Raw genomic sequence first — 19,184 nt, 5'->3', positions numbered from 1 at the left:
CTCAAATGGCCCGTGAGAGAGCCTTCCTTGTGTAAAAAGTTCCAGTCCCTCATCAGGTGATTCTCCTGAGTGGCTTCAAAGTCACTCATCAGGTATTTTGTTGCTTTGGTTACATGCCCACCTGGGACAACTGGTTCCTTGGGGGGCAGATAGCCAACTCATTGTAGTAGGAATTTGAATGGAAGATCATCCAGGTTAACAATTCCTGATTGCTCTCCATTGTTAGCCCTCTGTTAACACCTCATGAAAGCCTAATTCAAGATGGAGGTTAAATGGGCAACAGTGAAGGTACAGTGTACTTTAAAGTCAAAATGGTGTTCACAAAACAAAATGGGATTTGTAGTTTGATACAGACATATTGTCATGGAATTACAGGGATGTGCAATGCCCCAGACTTTACACAGTTTCATAGATACTAAGGTCAGAAGGGACCATTATGAGTTTCTTTGTGAATACCCCTATTATTTGCAAAGCTCTTGGCTTAGCTTTTTATGAGGGCAAGCCACGTGGCTACATTACTTCAAGACTAGGCTTTCTGGGTTCAGCATGCCTGTTGCTCACGGGGGCTTTACAGCCATCCAAATGAGTTCAAACTCCTGCTACAAATTTTACTCCTTCAGGGAGTAATGCAACCAGTAAGTAACAGCAGCAACCCCATAAACAAGTCAGCATTTATTAGTCAGCTGTGGCACAATATTTAAGAGTGCAGGTTTGAATGGTAAAGCAAAGCTTAAGTCAATTTGCCCCACATATTACCCCACTGTTCCATAGTCTCCTGGGATTCATCTTCCGTCTCCCTCTCACCTGGTGTATCTGCTTGGGTAGCCGGAAACTTAAAACACAGTCTGTTCACACCTGGCCCCTTTGTCCCAAGTTGCAGCCCCTGCTGTCTTCCCATGTTCAGCTTGCCTTCCTTTCCCGATCATTAAAAGCTAATGTTTGGTTGTTGGAGCTTCTATTGTCTCTCCAGCACACTCCATTCATCTGTGTTGATTCCAGTCAGTTCTTGAGAATATAACCAGTTCCAAATCCAATCCAGACAGGCTCAGATGACATACAGCCATGCCTCACTACCCCTTCTCCTCAGGGAGAAATTAACCCTTTCAGACTCAATAAGTAGCAGTACAAGGTGAGTGGGAAAACTAAGTTATGCATATTGTTCATAACCATATTACCAATATTTTCTCCACACATGGACAGACATAAACTAATCTGTCACAGAGGTGAATAGGCCAGGTAGATCTGATTTTCTAGAGCCTGAACCAATGCCCATTGAAGTTAATGGGAGTTTTTCCATAGATTTCAATGGACTTTGGATAAGGCTATTAGCATGTATTAGCTATAACAGTTGCTTGGTGTATTGTCTCTTTACAAGGTGGTACAAGGGCAAATAACTAGGGTAGTGGAATACAATTAAGAAAGAGAAAATGTAGGATGAATATTGGGGAAAAAATCCTGTCAGTGAGATTTATTAGGTTGTGGAACAGTCTCTCTAGGGAAGTAGTGGAAAGCCAGTCACTTGGGACATTTAAAATTAGACTAATCAAAGCACTGGAGAATATGCTGTAGGGAACATGCCTGCACTGACAGGCGGATGGACTACATGACCTAATACTGTCAGAAGCGGCCTGTCTGTATCAGGACTCAGAGGAGAAGACAGAGCAAGTTATTTGTTCTCACCCTTCTGAAGAGCCTCAGGAATTCCTGACTAAAGAAAAGCAGATCTAAGAATTGTGCTAGAGGGTACAAATTCTGAGTGGCCAAGAAAATTTGCCTGTAAAACAGCCAGCAACTGCGAATGGGGTCACAGAGAGGAGATCTTGAGGAGATTGTTGAAATCCTTTTTTAAAAACATACAGACACGTTTTTTCTTGTGACTCTTGCCAAATTCTGAAAGAAAAGGTAAAGCATTTTAGATGACTGTCAGGAGGAAGAAAGGGATTGTACTGGAAGAACTTTGAGTGTTTTGTAGGAATGTTTCTCTTCCCCCACTACCTTTAGAGGTTGTAGCAAAAGAGCAAGAACCACTCACTGAGAAGGATCCTTGTCTATTTTTGAGGTCTTATTAATTAATACGAGTGGGAATTAAACACAGAGAAAAAAACGATAGTCCTTTGTATGTGGACGTTATAAGTCCTTTTGTGTTCTCTCTGCATGGAACTAAACATGACTTCAGGCTTTTCAGTTGTTTATGACCCACTTCCTCTATAAAATGTTTCTTCTCCCACCCAAGCTATCCCCAAACGTTACCATCTGTTGGCTGTTGAATGGCCTTTGTGAAATATGATTGTCATCTCAGCCAGTTGCCAATGGACAAGTGTGCACCTTATGAAAAGCCCCCCCACAATTGGCACCCTTGTTGGCAGTCTTAGCATAAAGGTTGAAGAGTGACTGAGTACTGAAACCAAATCCCTTCACATACACAGATGGTCCTGCCATCTCAGGGTTGAGTGGCACTTTAGCAGGGCAGTATGAGGAGGAAACCCGAACTATAACTGACGGGCTTTGCCTGCTCTGTTGATACAGAAGACTTCATGCTTCAGACCTATCATTCTGGCACCTTTCACCAGTGGTTAATTAACTAAAGAATTTAAAAGTAGTCACCCCTGAACATGGCTGTCACTTCACTGTCTCAAACAGAATTCACACTGCCTAAAAACAAACACACAGAAGAACTATGCTAATAAATCATCTTCAATAAACGCCAGGGGTGGTAAAGGAAAATGACTCAAAAGAACTTTTTCCTTATATAACCCATTAGCCATCTCCTGCTTATTATTTCTGTTTGAAGTTTCCCATAAACTCTGGAACTCATTTAGTTATCCAGAAATCGAGATTTGTTGTCCGTTTACTAAAAGCTAGTTGTCTCCATCATACACAGTTTTCACAACTGTTGCTGTTTTGATTTGAGCTACAGACATAAATAGGGTCATCTCCAGCCACAGAGGGTGGATGTTTAGTTTACAGCATTGAGGTTAAGCATGTGACTAAGAGTGAAAAAACAGAGGATCCTTTGTATACATCAAGAGTCCTGAGGCAAAACAGAGAGGGAGAATGCTGACACAGATTTCAATAGGGAAAGAAAAGAGACCATTATAATTTTAGAGAGGAGAGAATTAAATCATTTAGGAGAAATCAAGGTTTAAAGACCTTTCATATGGAACATTTATATTGATGTCAGACACTTAATTTTGTTAAAGGGACAGACAGACATCAGGACCTCAAAATAACAAAAAGCAATACCTGCATCAGATGTGAAGGAAGTCAAAGAAGTAGCAAACACCCAGCAGTAGCATATAACAACAAGTAGGTATTAGCACTGAACTATCATCCACTTTTTAATTCAAATCCCTGTTGGAAGGAAGCATATTTGTTTTCATGCAGCATTTTAATGCTAATTAGCAATATGTACAAATGTTTACATAAAGTCTCCTCCATTTTCAGACATACCACTTCATTCTCCAATCACATGGTATTGTACATGTATTGAATCCTCCCTAGCTTGTATTGGAAGCTCCTTGAGGCAGGGACTTTGTCATGATATGACACTAAGCAAACTCCTACTGTTCAGCAAGTATATGTATAATCATTCAAACAGAAACAGCTGTCCTGACCTGCCAGAAAGGAGGAAATTAGTTGGCAAGTTGCCTCTGCTCCTCACCTGTGGTGGAAAATTGCTCAGCTTGTGTGATGCCCCCAAAAGCAGAGGGGCCAAGCCACTTCTGTTGCCCATGGTTAAAAATGTCCCTGGCTGGTTTTTTGTTTGCTTGAATGAGACAATGCAGTTGAAGCTCTCCCATTTTAAGCCACTATTTCCCATTCAGTTAGGTCTGTCTCAAAAACTGACTTTTTGGACCCCCCCCCCCCAAAACCAAATAAACATAAAAGACTTGGTGCTAGACCAGAAATGAATGGATTTTCTAAAGTATCTTTTAAATACCAATCTATTTCTGAATGATTCAGATGTGTAAGCAGACAGAAGCTTGCTTTGTCAGCGTTCATGTAAATCATGCTCAGCAAGGACCAGTACTTTAGCCATATATCGAGGTATTACATTTTCAAAATTTCTGGATGTTTAATCATAGTCCACTAAGTGCAGTAGATTCTTCCCCTTAACTTCAGCAAAAAGAGGCACTGGAATATAGTGCTTTATAGATCTAGTTGTGTAAGGAGAGAAGAACTTTGAGCATCAGAACAGTGCATTTATCCTCATTTTATTTTATAGGTAGGCCAAACACTTCTTAATAAACACTTTCCTGCAGCACTAACCCAACTTAAACTATTTATCTCGTCACTAAAGCATACCATTTAAGGTTAATGGTATGAAACGAAAACACATTTTTTTAAAAGCTGTTACTATGGTGCAAATACGTCCTAAGAAGAACACATCGCGATTGCCCCACCCCGTTACAAGTGAAGGGACAGTGGCTGGAAGCAGACTGTGCAAGGGACTCTGCTTCTGTCTAATTTTGATTAGTATGCACGTTTGAGTCTAGTCAGGATCTGAGGAGGAAATCTCCACCTTGTTGTTGTTGATCCTGGGAGTACTCCTGTGTGTAAGAGCATGTTGGATTTGGTTTTGATGCTTGATCTTATCTCTCTTCACCCCAGGTTCTAATGTATACAGTTAAAAAAAAAAAACCCTCACTTGGCTGCAGTCATATGACTACAGGCTGTGATAGCATCTAATTTCATAACTTAAGCAAAGCTGGGTTTAGTCCTTTGGGAGATCTCCAAGGAAGGATTTTGTTCCAGCCATTTGTGCACCAGCCTATGTTTCCTGTTAGGTAAAAGCTCTTTCAGCTGTTCCAGCTACGTGTCAGTGCTAAGACCATACAGTTAGTTTTTAAAGGCCATATTTTACTTTAATAAAATAATTATGAAAAAATTCAGATTTTAATCATACAAGAGTCAGGAAATTCAGAGTTAATTCCCCCAGCTGCATCAATCTTACCTCTGTCCCCTTGTACGAGCATATTACAATAAGCTCTTTCATAATCACATGACACTGGGCAGGGGACACATTTCTCAGCAAATCTAATACAATGAAAATAAATTGTACTTTTTTCTATAATTTTAGATGTGCATGTTGCTTTTCATATTACTGCATACATCATGTGTTCATGAAATGAAAGACCCTATTGTAATGCATACACCAAAACAAGACAACTTAACATTGGAGTGGGAACATTAATTCAGTTTCCTAAGCCTTTTGGAGATTAAAATCTCACTAGTAATATTGCTTTAATGAAGTATATTAAAATTATTAAACTCATACATTGTCCTGCCTGGACTGGTTACCATTATTCAATGGAAATATTTCCTCCAATCATTTACAGGAACTCAATAAAATTGAATTCCATAGAGGGGAACACATCAGGGTCCCAAATATAAGTGTGCATTTACTAGCTCAGTGAAATCAGGAATTTGACTTTGCAACTGGGCTGGGGAGGAGAAGATTCATTATCATCTGTGATAACTTGGGGAATCTGTACAATTCGTGAATTCTGTGAGAGATTATGAATTCTCTATGTATCTTTACCAAGCTGAAAACTTTTATTGTAAAAGTGGTCCTTTGTCTTCTATTGTCTTTTCACCTCGATGTCGGACCAAAATTCAAACTGCAGTAGTGGCAAAGGCCTAACAAGAGAGGGTTGTTAAACCATGCTGGTCCCCTACTCAGAAAGGCCAAAGTGCTGGTTTCTATCCTAGAGAACTGGTTTGTCAGGGAAGGTCACTTTGGCAACAAAGCCACCTGGCAGGGGTCAGATCACCTGGGGAGGCTGAGCAGGACATCTGATAAAGGGGCTAAAAAGTTAAGAGGGCAGGAACTGCTTTACTCAATGGCCATTTTTCTCCTATTTAAGAGGAGGGAGAAGCAACTCAACAATATGTAGGGGCCCAATGAGACAGTCTCTCCTACAGCCTGAACACAGTTGGTCCCGCAAGGGAAGGGTGAAGTAGTGAGGAGTACTGCATTTAGAATGTTTGTTTTGTAAATGATCTATACTCTGTCTATTTCTCAGGTGATTAAGTAAAGAAGTAATAATGTGTTAGATTCTGGTCAAAGTGTCTGCGTGTGTTGTATGCTTCACAACTGCCATGTGTCTCCCGAGAGATTAATGGTAACCCAGAAGACACTCACTTTTGGTGGGCTTCCAGAAGTGGGTGCATAAGCTGCAGAAGAGTCTGAAGGGTCAGCACTCTAGGCAAATGGACACCAGTGTTCCAGCTCTCAAGAGGGGGTACTAGAGAAATGGTCTGTACCTCAAGTATGTGCCTAGGGGCAGTGGCTGAGCTCCAGTCAGGCTCTGGAGACAGACACCTAGGCAGCAGGAGGCTCTGTTCCCTCACAGCAGTCTAGGGAGTAGCCAAAAGAGGGAGCTCAGCTAGGACCAGTGACACCATCTTATCCCTCAGAGTCACCGCTCATTTGCATAAAATATACATAATTAGCAGTATAGACCTGCATCTTCCTTGGTAGATTAATGGAAATACATTTGTTAATCATCAATAAAAACCTGCAGCTGATCAACTTTGAATGAGCTTGCATAGGAAGTACAGAAAAACAGCCACTAGAAGCCACATTTTAAGAGTCTGGAGGCAGCATATTGTTACCTGTGTTAAGACACAATTTTCAACTTTGTGGATCGAAGTGGAAAGTTTAGCTGTGCAGCTCCTATTAGCAACAGCCTTGTAAAGCCCAGTGTACTGTGGTGATAATACAGCCTCAAAAGCTTCATATTTCACGTATTTCATAATTCAGTCACCAGTGGGCTTAGAAAAACCTGTTTTTTTCCCCTGTACAAAGACAGAATATTAAAGGAAAATCTTGGTTTAGCTGTAGCGGTTGGTATGGGGTAGGTGACAGGGAGTATACACATGGATCTACCAGCCATTTACAAAGTTTACCAACCGAAGTTGTACTTCCATATTATTTTACCAAATTACAGGCCTATTGGTCAATTTGTGAAGGTTCAGATCACTAGAATGGAGTGTCATACAGCCATTAAACCATACAAAAAGCAAAAGAACAGAATACATAGCATTTAACAATTTTATTAAAAATTGTACCAGTTATTAGAAAAAAATTCCAAGTATTAAAAAGCACCAGAGAGAAAGTACAGAGCAAATATACTGCACAGATACAAAAAAGGAGCTCCTCCCAGTCACCATCACTACAGGCAGGAGTCCTGGAGGCACACAGCCAAGATAAACAAAATGCTACATTCTCACTGGGTCTCAGTCCATGGCAGAGAGGGCGTGTGCACTTCAGGACTAGTCTAGACAAAGATTTCACAGGAGAGCATCGGCTGTACTTCTTCAGCTGGGAGAACATAAGATTCATTCAGCAGGGACACGCTATGAAAGGTTAAGAGCATTTTAAACAATACATTGAGAACCTCTCTCCCCCTCATCTTTTTGATTCTCCAAGGCAGCCACTGGAGGCAATTAATTACTCCAAAGTTTAAAAATGAAACATCTCCAACAAGAGTAGAAAAGTCCAGGGGGAAATGAAGCTGCATGTCAAAATATGCTCATCTACGGATCTTTAAACAGAAATGCAGAGGAGATTTGAATACATTTCTGATACCACAGAAGGAAAGGAAGAGGATTTGGAAAAGAGATACATTCCCAAGTTGGGAAGAGGGGGGTTGTTTGTTTTTTTTAAGTAGTCTAACTTTGGGCACCAAAAGTCCATATTTAGTGTCAGGATTTTCAAAAGCACCAAACTCTCTTAGGTGCTTTTGAAAATCCCCCACTAGGAGCCTAACTTTAAGCACCCATTTAGTAAGATCATAGCCATGTTTGTCTTCTTACATCATGTGACTACAACACATCAGTGAGAAGGGAGAAGTGTTACATCCCCTTTCTACCCTCAACCTTTCCTCAGAGTAGTTCAACCAAACTGGAGTGGTCTTCTGAGGGGTGCAGCTCTCCCTGGAGCTGAAGAGTCTGTGGCGATGCTCTCCTGGGGATGAATCCACAAATCAGGGAGACTCCACTTGATTTTTAAAGATAACTTTGTACATGCAAAATCTTCATAATAAAATTTAAAACAGTTTAAAGATCTACACTTCCCACCCCCTCCCTCCACTCCCCAAAGGCAGCAAATCGTCTGAAGACAGAACTGGAAAATGGCTTTTAAAAAACTTTACAGATTTAAGTTTCACTTCCCAGAAACCAACTTCCAGCATGGGATTCATAGGAAGAGACCCTCCCATCTGTGGGGAAACGGGTGGGAGGTGTGGAAGAAAGAAAGGGGGGAGGGGGGGGATGTCAGACTGCCTTTTTATGTAAACACACAGACACATACAGGCATACACACAATTACATTCCAGTGCATTCAATGTGTTTGGTCTTTTTCTGCTTTTCCTTATGGGTAAGAACTAAGTGGTGTACTACCTGTGTGAATGTGTACAAACCAAAGAAACAATGATCATAAGAGCTTTTTAGGAATTGTAAGAGATCTTGAACAATCTCTCACCAATTCCTTGAGGTATTTTTTTCTTTCTGAAACAAATCAAAAGCAACAGGGAGGTGTTGGTTTTTTTTAAAATGATCACAAATGCCAATTTAAAAACAATATTCTTTGGAATGACTATGAATAGCTTTGCTGTCAGCTCTTAATACTCTGTATCACTTGACCCACATGCAGAACTCCCATTAGTCTGAATGGGCATTGCAGAGATGAATCAAGGGCATTATATCCTGTCAAGGTTGCCCATAGTAATTAATATGAGCCTTCCCTTTAACCAAAGTAGGGCTGTTTGTAAAACCACCCCTTGAATGTACCTGATATGTTCCAATATTACCACTTCCACAGCTTCCCTGGAAAGCATAGTAGGTGCTATTAAGGATCAACAAAGGAAGGGTTAAAGTGAATCAAAAGCGACTTTGCAGAGTTTAGACTTCAGGTTGCAGCAACTGCCTAGAGCCTTTGTTTTACCTCCAGCTAATTTATTAGAATTCAGAACCTGTAATTTCCCAAAGGGAAGGGGCAACCTTCCTCCACTCGCCATGAGCCAAATTCATCTGAAGTATCACTTCACTGACTGCAATGGAATTACACGGGTATGAAGTGGCCTCAAGGTGTCTAAATCTGGTCACATCTCAGATGGCTTTTATTCAACCCCGGTTCAAGCCTGAAGGAGCAAAGGCAGCTAGTTACTCTGAGTCGACAGAGAAAGTAAACAAGTCTTCACAAGTGACCCTTGGTCACAGAGGATTGGGTTCCTCTTCCCCATCCTGCTGTGGATATAGGCAAGGCTTAAAAAGGAAAGGCTAAACAGAACATTTCACTCAAGGGCCAGTCTCCCAACAAGAATTCCAGGCTCCAAAAACACTGACAGTGTGACAAATATTAAGCTAAGCTTCAGTTGGCAGCAGAAGACAGGCAGACTTGGTATGATGGGAAAACGGCAATAGAATATAATATCCATAGAAACCAACAAAACAGTAGCAGTTAATACACGCAGTAAGTTACACAGAAGTCCACTGTTAGCAGAGACGATCAGCACCTTGGGAGAAGCCTGCAGTCCCACATCCATTTCCAATGTCAGCCCTTTCTGTTGGAAGTCCATTCCCTCGTCTACCTCCATCTTACCCTAGCTATGGCAGTTTGCAGCTAACCTTGGGCAGTCACCTAGTAATTACTGGCTCAGCTTTCATGAATTGCAGGAAACAGAGTAAGACAGACAAACACCCACTAGCACCAGGCTCACTGGATCCAGGTAAGGTTTGGGTTACAAGAGAGATATTTGAAGAGACAGGAGGGAAAGATACAGAAATAAATTCTCTCCTCTCTCAAGTCAAGAATGTCAGGGTCAGAAGCCATTTTGGAGATCCTGGAAAGGGAGACAGATTTCAAACACTGTAGGTGCTGTCAGCTGAAACTCACGTTGTCTTGACTGTTGCCCATTAAACTAGAAGTAACTTTAGGAGAAAGCCAACTGTTCTCTAAATTGTTAGAGACACTTCACTAGTGTTTGAGTATATAGAAAAGGAGCTGAAAACTGAAATCCCACCCCTTCACTCAGGCAAACCACCAATTAAAATCATTCAAGAGTTGCCCCTCCCCCCACCAGATTTAGGCCTTGCTAATTGAAAATACTTCCCTCACCCATCCACATATTTCTGATTGTGCTCAGGCTGTAATAAAAAATTTGAGGGGAGGATTTTCTCAACAGAAGTACATACCAAAGTGGGCAGGACCAGCTCTAGGCACCAGCAAAGCAAGCACGTGCTTGGGGTGGCACATTTCCAGCCATCCTTTTTTTTCGGGGAAGTTGCGCTCTCGGAGCTGCGCCACTTAGGTGGGGCAAGGGCGCCGCGCCCCCGGCCGCAGCGGGAAGAGGAAGCCCCAGCCCCGGGATGCTGGGCTGCCAGGGCCCAGCTGCTTCCTGGGGAGGAGAGGACGAGTCCTGCCAGGGACCCAGGGCTGCGCTGCCTCATCTGTGCACTGGCTGCTGCGCTGCCTTGTGCCACCCCTTCTGTCGGGGCTTCTCTGCGCGGCTGGGTGGAGGGGGGGAGGGGGTAAAGCCCCTGCAGGCGCTGGGAGACGGTGACATCACTCCCTCCGCTTCCAGTGCCGCCTGCGAGCCCCAGTCCCACCTGAGCTTGGGGCGGCAAAAAACCTAGAGCTGGCCCTGGAAGTGGGCCTCGCCTAGACAAAATGGTTGACAAACCATGCGCAGATGAAGTGCATGTGCTGCTAAACGATACTGTAGAAATTTAAGGGAGGCTGATAGTAGCCCTACCCTCCCTACTCATCTGGAGGCAAAAGAACCATATGGTTGGGCAATGGAAGGGGACAATTCTACATAACAATCCATTATTTCCTGAAGATGATGAGCTGGTAAAGTAGTGACCAAATCCTGCTCCCTTTGAAGTCAACAGCAGAATCCCCCTGGACATCAAAGAAGTAGATTAAGATCCTTACGTTTAGGGTTGATAGAACCCTGGTTCCTTTCTCCAAGATATGCAAATATGAGATGTTAAAGAAAAACATCAGTGGTTGTCAAACCTCTAGTTAAAGGCAGCAGCACGCATGTTGCAGGAGCCAGACTTTGTCTAGGACTAGGCCTGTATCTACAGTGAAGTCTGGTTTATAATCCAGCCTTCACTGTAAATACAAGAACAAGTGAATTCTAATTTAAGACCTTGGAAGAGACAGTTTTGATAAATCCATTGCTAGCAGTGGACATCATGGCCAGGAAAGGCTCCCTCTCTCAGTGAGCCAAACAATTCTGTACAGTTAGATGGACTACAAAACTATTTCAGCAATTTATTCCCCCCACTAAGAAGGGTGTTATTATAGAATAAGCTAATAAGGGCAGACCATCATTAAGTGCCTATACCAAACTTGCTATTCCATTTTACACTTCTATCGTGGTTGGCTGAGCAGTCTAGGGAGACTTATTTGCTTTTCGGTTTAACTGGCCAGGCTGGAATTTAAGGAAGAAAGATGATGCTAGTTTGATTTCTTGATATGGTGATGAAGTAGTGTTCTAAAGTCAGATGGGCTTGCCCAATTTTTGCACACTTCATAAGACTGTTATTAATCTGACCCCTCTGTGACGGATGAAAGGATTTCAGCCAATCAGTTGGGAAATGAGTGTGCATTACCTATGTCTGCGCCATACTGGTTAACAGCTTTATTTCATTCCTTCCCCACTGCAACCTCTAAAGCTCCACTCCCCTCTCCCTCAGTTTCCTTGACAAGCCTACACCTCATGAGCGATGGGTATAATAGGCCTCCCCTGGCACTGCCACAGCAACCGGACCCCCAGTTGTGGGGTTTGGCAGCGAAGTTTTTGTTTTATTATACCCCATGCAGGTTCTGGCAGTATGTGCTATTCAGCTTCCTCGGTTATCAGTAATCTCTCTGGACTCCAGGGAAATTACTGATGAACCCAGGAAGCTGAATAGCACATACTGCCTCATCAGCTGCCCCAGAACCTGCATGGGGCATATCAAAAGCATCTTTGAAGAGACGCTTTTCCTCCAGGCCGCTTGGGTCTGGGGAGGGGAGTGGAGGCATGGCTGCGGCTATCCCGGGGCTCCTCCGGCCAAGGGGCATGCTTGGGGCTTCTCTGGGCGGGGGTCTTGTGGCTCTGGGCTGCGGCAGGGAGGAGGACAACAGGGTCTTGGGGCTCCAGCTGCAGGCAGAAGGGATGGAGCCAGGGGCTAACTTCCCCAAAAGGGGGCTCCACCTGCTGCCTATGCTACACCTTCAGTTCTAAGGGGGCTCTCCCCAAGGTCCAGATTCCGAGGGCTCACTCCCCTCAATCCAGTCTGTGCTTGCCCCACTCCTCAGGCTTGCTTCCTATTTAAACCCCTGTTCTCCAGGCACCACACACCCCAAGTGACTCTGTTTTGCAGAGCCATGGAAGGTATTTCAGTAAATAGGGAGCAGCTTCCAGTACCGCTACAAAGTAATCAATGACAGGTACCACTCACATCCCACTGCATAACTCCATAGTGCATGTGCTTAACTAAAATGAAACAAAGCTAACTTAAGAATCATTGTTCTGAACTCCTGACCATCCCAGAGGAACACATTACTCTGCATAATGTAGCTTTAGCTAGGGGGTGGAAAAAAAAAAAGTCAGTTTGCATGAGGAACCCCATTTGTACTGAATGATCGCAGCAGAGCTATGTAAGCGGAGAGGGTCCTGGGAGCTGGTTTGGAGAGGGCTAGACAACTCCTGCCATGAAAAAGCAGAATGCCAGTCAAGAGATGGGATTGAGAAATAGAGGGGAAGCATCCAAATACAAATGTGCTACAAATCATTACCAGGCACTTTAATGGGGTTACTGAGGGTACATGGGAACTAGGTCATTACAAATGTCCGAGATGGAAACAGACTTGAAGGGCAAGAAAAAATAAAGGGGGGAGGGGGGGAAGTGGAAGGGAAGGAGAATGTGCAAGAAAACTCTTCCAATACAGTGATTCTTTACTGTTCATTAGGCTTCAAAGCAGACCAGGAGCTCCAGAACCCCTCTGTGTTGACAGCTGTAGCAGGACTGAAGGGCAACTGTCCAGAAAGATTTTTCCTAGTGTTAGTTTTATAATTTGTGATTTAGAATTAGCTCTGGGCAAGTATGGAAACAGTCTGTGGAAAGCAGAGTCTATATTCTTTTCCCTTAGTATTTCACACTTCATAAACAAACGAAACCCAAATTTTTGGGGTAGGTAGTTCCCCATCCCTGTTCCACGAGTGGCAGCCAAACAGATTTAAAAACACCAGACAGTCACAAGTCAATGACAATGAACTATCACTCCAAGTAGTATTTCTGTTGTCAGTGTACACGAATATCACTTCCAGTATTACTCATTAGAATAGACCGATCACTTGTACAAACCTGCAGTGTAGGGGTTCAAAGTAATTACTAACTAATCTCCTAGTCAAATCATGAAGCAAACGTATCAGATGCTTGGGATCTGAATCTTCTTAACAGCGCACATGATAGGGAGGGGGGAAAAAAATCCACCAGAGCACTAACAAAAATATACAGATTAACAATTCCAGAAGAATGATGCTTAGATTATATTCCATCTTTAACAGCTCTATCCTGGTTTATGGGGACAGTATATAGTGTACAGGACCAAACAGCCCTTTGCACAAAGATACTGAAGAGTCACCAACATCTTCTGAAAGATTCTGGACTCTAACAGAAACAATTCCATCTATTAGTGGCAATGACAAAGAGCGACTTCATGTGAAGAATGGCCCAAGTTGGGCCAATTAAGTCATTAAACAAAAACTAGATTTTTACATATCTCCCTGGTAATAAAATTCAGGGAAATAAACAAACAGTGACCCACCTGCTGCTGTACATAAACTACTTAAGTGTAATTGTTTCTAAAAAGAACTTTTTTCAAAGTTATCCCATAGAGGAGTCAAGTGTCTCTAATCCGGAAGTAGCCCAAATTACATTTAGAGCCATCAGTCCCAGACACCATCATTAACTAGCAGCCAAAATTACAAAATGCTGCATTCTATCAATTAAAAAACAAAAACAGAGCAGAGGAACCTGTTTGTCTACTACCTGCCTCACTTGCATAGAGGTTACTGATTTGGGGAATCAGCAGCAAGCTTTACCAAACACATCTAAGTTCTAAGACTTTCCTTCAACAGTGTTGGACAAGAGCTCCCAGCCTCATCAGGCACGAAGCAGTAAAGAAGAGTTCCTGGGGGGGGGAGGGGAAAAAAAAAAAAAAAAAAAGCTTGAGAAGATGAGTAAGAGTTTGACAGAGTCCTCACATCCGGCCCGCGGTGTGCATGTCTCTCTCCCCCAGACCAGTGTTTGTTCAGTGCTCCCTGCAGGCTGGATGTGACCTGGAACAGGTGGAGGAGTCTCACCTCTGACCTACGTGGTTCCTGTTCGCCTCCACATTTAAGGCCAAGTTATGTAGGAAGAGAAGGATCTGCCACCACACTTGATTTCTGTTCTGCTGATGCTGTAAAGGAGAATGATTGAAACAAGGTTATTTATATTTTACAATTGCAACATACCACTTATCTTTTCCAATAAAAACTCAGTTACTTTTCAAGAGCAGACACTTTAATCCCATCAGCACGACAAGGGGGGGGGGGAGGTGGGGGGGGGGGGGGGGAGAATGATAAGTTCTCCAGAAATAATTATAGCTCTAACATTAGAATTTAAAAAAAAAAAAAAAAAAAAGAGCAGACCCTTATGCATTGTGCACAAGAGGATTAAACCTTTTTTTGCTTGCAGGATTTTGCAGAGTTTAGCCAAGTGCTGTTTTTAATCAGATTGGCTTCTGAGCCTCTCAAAAGGCCCAGCTGCATGAACAAACAACTTTCTTAAAAAAAAGTTACCCCCCTTCTTCACCCCAAAAGTGGAAAAAAAAAAAGTAACTGGTGATCCATCTGTAAGTGATTTGACACCGTGAAGGTCAAAGGGTTAATCTTCAATTTAAACCACACTGCTGAGGCAGCAAAACTCTGATTTCATCCAGTACAAGAAAACACTCGTGCGCGCACACACTCCCCCACTCCCTCCCCCCCATCACATTTTCCTTCCCAGCATCTCCAAGATAATACTGCCCTTTTTATAGCTACTTTTGACAGTAAGCCATAAATAATCAGCCTTGGAGCCCTTTCCTACCGACTGGAGCCAATTAAACCTTAAGCAAGAACATACTTACCCCAAAAAGAAAAAAAAGAAAAGAAAAGAGAAAAGAGAAAAGAGAAAAAGAAACAAAGAAAGAAAAAAGCAAGAGGTTATTTCAGGTCCCACTGTCAAGCAATGAAGTTTGAAAGTTAAGTTTCAGGGGACATCAGACCTCATAATGCTGCTTTTGGGAAGGAATGCTGTCCCCTCTTTTGTTATATGTAATCACCTCTGCGAAAGTGTTCTCCATTATACCCCCCCCCCCTTGTTCTTTAATGGCATCTCATACAAACAGGTGGGTTTCTCTTTACACTGCACAATCTGGGATACTATTTCACATCCCTAACCAACCTTCAATTAAAAGGCCAGTTCTTGTTTTCTCATCCAGAATTACCTATTTGTTAAGCCAGGCTAGTGACCATTTAAAAAAAAAAATCCCAAGCAGACAAGGAATAGAAGGCTGGTTTACAGCAACTTCACCTTAGCATACGAGAGCACTACAGAGTACTGAAGCACTCTATATGAACAAGGTGTTTCAACTTAAATTAGTCCAACAGGGCAAATTCACATAAGCATGAGCTAGAAAAAGAGAGAACAACCTTAGCTGTAGTTTGCATACTAGAATTGTTTCAAGAGAAATATCCAAAACATTCCAATAAACTCTTTATATTGTGCTCATGCTTTCCAGAGACTAGAACTGCAGAAAAGGTGCAACGTGAACCTCAAACGCACTCAAATTAGGCCTTGGAAAGGATATGCGCTGGATTCCCTAACCCAGCAGCAGTTCGTTCAATATTTTATTCTTCTCCACAAGATTTAAATGTGTCCCCAGATTTAGGAGGGTTTACACTGTTCTAATTACAATGCGCCAATGTCCTTCTGTTCAGAACATGGCCCACGACAGCCATTCGGGAGACTGGCATCATTTGTTCCAAACAGCCCCAGGCTTAAAATCCACAAGCAACTGTCCCAGAGTGTGGTTACATTCATAGGTGAGAACATTCCCACTATGCAACTCTTGACAATACTATCTTCTAGTGTTGGGTTAATGTCATAATGAACCCCTAAAATGTTCTTAAGGAGGCAGATGCTTTTGGTTTCCCTTTATTCTTATAACCTACACTCCTTTTTGTCAGAAACTTTGGAGATCTCTCACTCTCTTCCTTCCCCTACCCCAAGCCACATTTCAGAACCTATTCTGACACGCATGTGCAACCAAGACTCCTGACAGCGTATCCAGAAAACATGTTTTCACCAACTCATTTAAGACCACCAACCCAAATGCATTATAAATAAGGTCTTCAGAGTAGCCTGCCGTAAGCATACTGTAGTATATATGAAGGTGCAATAGATTTTCCCCATCTCCACCACTTAGCAAACTATGGGAAAGAGCTGGTGCAAACACTAAAGATGCTCCAAAGGAAATGCAGGCAGATTTCATATGTTCATCAAGATTTATTACTTCATTGTATTTGTGACCAAACAAATAGGCTGGTTTTTAAGAAATCTGGAGAGAAATTTAAGAGATAGCCTTAAGTTGTCTCAAAAATAAATTTGGAACATAGAGCAGTTTAACTGGTGGCACTCCTTTCTCATCTGCTCAAGTGACATTTGTCAAAGTGCTTAGTTTGGGGCACGCAGGGGAAGAGATGCACTAGTTTAAAGTGCAGGCAATTTATACTGCTATACATTTATATGGGCGCAAATGGTTAGCGTACATATGAAACCAAATCCCATACACTGCTGCCCTATTTCAGGTAGGAGGTTGCCTTGAGTTTTGCTCAAGTTTCTTATGCAATGTATTATGTTTCTAAATGTTTATCTCTTCTCACTTTCCCACAGCTCAATAGGCAAACTTCAGAAGAAAAAAAATTGTGTGTTTGTACTTTATTATGATGGGCAAAGGAAATCTGAAATTATTTTCTCCCACCAAAAAATGGCTGTTCCTACTTACTTTTTATACATCAGAAATTCAGGCCTTTTCTACCTTGGAAGACTCACTGGACAGCTGGAGAGCTAGTGGAATCTGACATCACAAGAACTAAAGAAGTGAAACCTGATTGAGCAAGGAAGTTATTTTATCCAGACTCTGTTCTGTGTTTGTTTTCATTGATACCCATTTGAGTTAAACACTAGGAAAAAGCCATCTTTGTGCAAAACAAAGGTGGGGGAAAAAATCAGAGTAGGTAATGTGCAAAAAAACCCTGTATTAAATTATTAACAAAAAACTCTCAAGTCTTCTTTTATGTCAAAGCAGCAAAAAAGGGCACATACTTAGTATTTGCACTCCCCCTCTTCCATTATTTTGCTCTTCACCTTCTCCCTCTGATAAAATAAATAACGCCACCAAGCTTTTCATCAGCAGATCTCAGTGTGTTACAAAGAAGGTTGGTATCATTATTCCCAATTCACACATGGGGAAATTAAGGCACAGAGAGGTGAAATGACTTGCCCGAGGTCACCCAGCACGCCAGCAGCAGAGCTAGGCATAGAACCCAGGTCTTTAGAGTCCCCGTGCTCTAGACCTCACTGTCTTTTTATATTTTCCAATTTAGTCAGATTCAAGAGCAGCACTTCCTCAGTGACAGGATGAATGTCAGATAACAATCAACAGTATCAATTTAAATGTGAGACAAGAGACATGGAGGGAAGATAGCAGATGATCTCAGCAGTAAGGATGGAAAAGCCAGTTCAGAAAAAGAACTTACCCAAACCTGAATAGGACCTTCTTGGAAGTTTCAGTAAGTTCAAGTAACTTTTCAAATTCAAGTAACATGCCTCTGCCAGAACTGGGAGCAAAATACTCAAATATCACAAGAGAGGATTTTTTCCAAGGTACTGCTTGCCTGCCAGAAAGGACCAGAAATATCAAGAGAGCCAGTTCATGAGATTTCCAGTTGGATTTCTCAGTCACACAGCCTTGAGATTTACCCATCACTACCTCGTGGTGCAGGATTTATATTCTTCCCAAGGCTGATTCTAGCCCACAATATCCCTGCCAAAAGTAATTCATTTCGTAACCTTACTCTGGGAGAAAATATTAGGGAAATATAAATTGTTAATGACTCTAGAAGGGAACTAGCCTGTGACTAAAGCAGACGAGAGTTATACACTAGAGTAAGTCAGCAAGTGACACACACAAAGTTTGAGGCAGATGAAACAGCTTCCTGTTGTAGCTGCAGCCTTTTAAGGAGGATATCCTTATGAGACTCTCTGTCCAAGCTGTTATCATGGATGTTTCAGTAAGTCACAAGAAAGGTAATTTTACGAGAAAAATGTGCTATATAGCAACAGTCAGCTAACAAACCTAAATTCCATTCCCAGAACCATGCTCGTATCAGCCAGGATGCCTTTACATAAACAAGTTAATAAAGAACATAAGAGCCATGATGGGAGGGAGGAAGTGTGCCAAAAATGGAATAGGGACAAGAATTGGCAACAGATGTTTTCGATAATCAATATCCTACTGGGTGTTGCACAGTGTGCACAATAAGTGATATGTCTCATATATAAAAACATCTGTCAACCAACCAATCAGCATCCCAGTTCTTGTGTCAAAGCACTTTTATTCATATTCTGCCCTTGGATACAAGTCTGTGGCTCAAGATGATTTCAGGGGATGTGATACACAGTTAAAAACAAAATGCGTCACTTTGGATGTGGCTCTTAGAATCACAGGTAGCAGCTGATTGGTAGATGAAGAGGTTGTTTTTTTTTCCCCCATGCTGGAGAAGCAGCTGTGGATTTCTTCCTTACAAAACAAACTGTCTCACACATACATTTCTTTAGAGAAAGTACCATTGGTGGTACCTTTTGTAGAAGACCATGTACCTTTGTTCACAGTATGGGTGTCAGTCGCTCTCTGCTTTGCTTCATAGTTCTTACCCCAAGTGGTTCTTCAAGGACCAAATTCTGTTCCCACCACAGTCAGTGGCCAAACTTTTGTTGAAGTCAGTGGGACAAAGATTTGGTAGTAAGTGGCAACACTGTTAAACAGGAACATCAGTGGATGTGTGTCTAGGGGTATTAGACCATCCCTT

At 42.2% G+C, this 19,184-nt stretch overlaps 1 protein-coding gene across 5 annotated transcripts in view; it reads right to left on the bottom strand.

Annotated features, from left to right (window-relative positions):
- Window positions 1-657: 657 nt before the first annotated feature.
- Window positions 658-19,184, bottom strand: part of BMF (Bcl2 modifying factor) — a 35,494-nt gene continuing 16,967 nt past the window's right edge. The window contains exons 4-6 of one of the 5 annotated variants that reach the window (XR_005225532.2): window positions 14,370-14,467; window positions 3,244-3,351; window positions 1,747-1,890 (exon numbers count right to left, since the gene is read on the bottom strand). Coding sequence is in view for 4 of the 5 variants with exons in the window: in XM_037900494.2 (XP_037756422.1) it covers window positions 1,737-1,890; window positions 14,370-14,467 (252 nt within the window). In the remaining variant the exon portion in view is untranslated. Of the gene's footprint in view, window positions 1,891-1,913; window positions 3,352-7,043; window positions 14,468-19,184 lie in introns of those variants that run through there. The other 4 variants (XM_037900494.2, XM_037900495.2, XM_043548862.1 and 1 more) reach the window with 4 other exon arrangements.

The sequence above is a fragment of the Chelonia mydas genome, chromosome 6, assembly GCF_015237465.2.
Source record: "Chelonia mydas isolate rCheMyd1 chromosome 6, rCheMyd1.pri.v2, whole genome shotgun sequence".
Taxonomy (NCBI): Eukaryota; Metazoa; Chordata; order Testudines; family Cheloniidae; genus Chelonia; species Chelonia mydas.
This window is presented reverse-complemented; position numbering and strand designations above follow the sequence as displayed.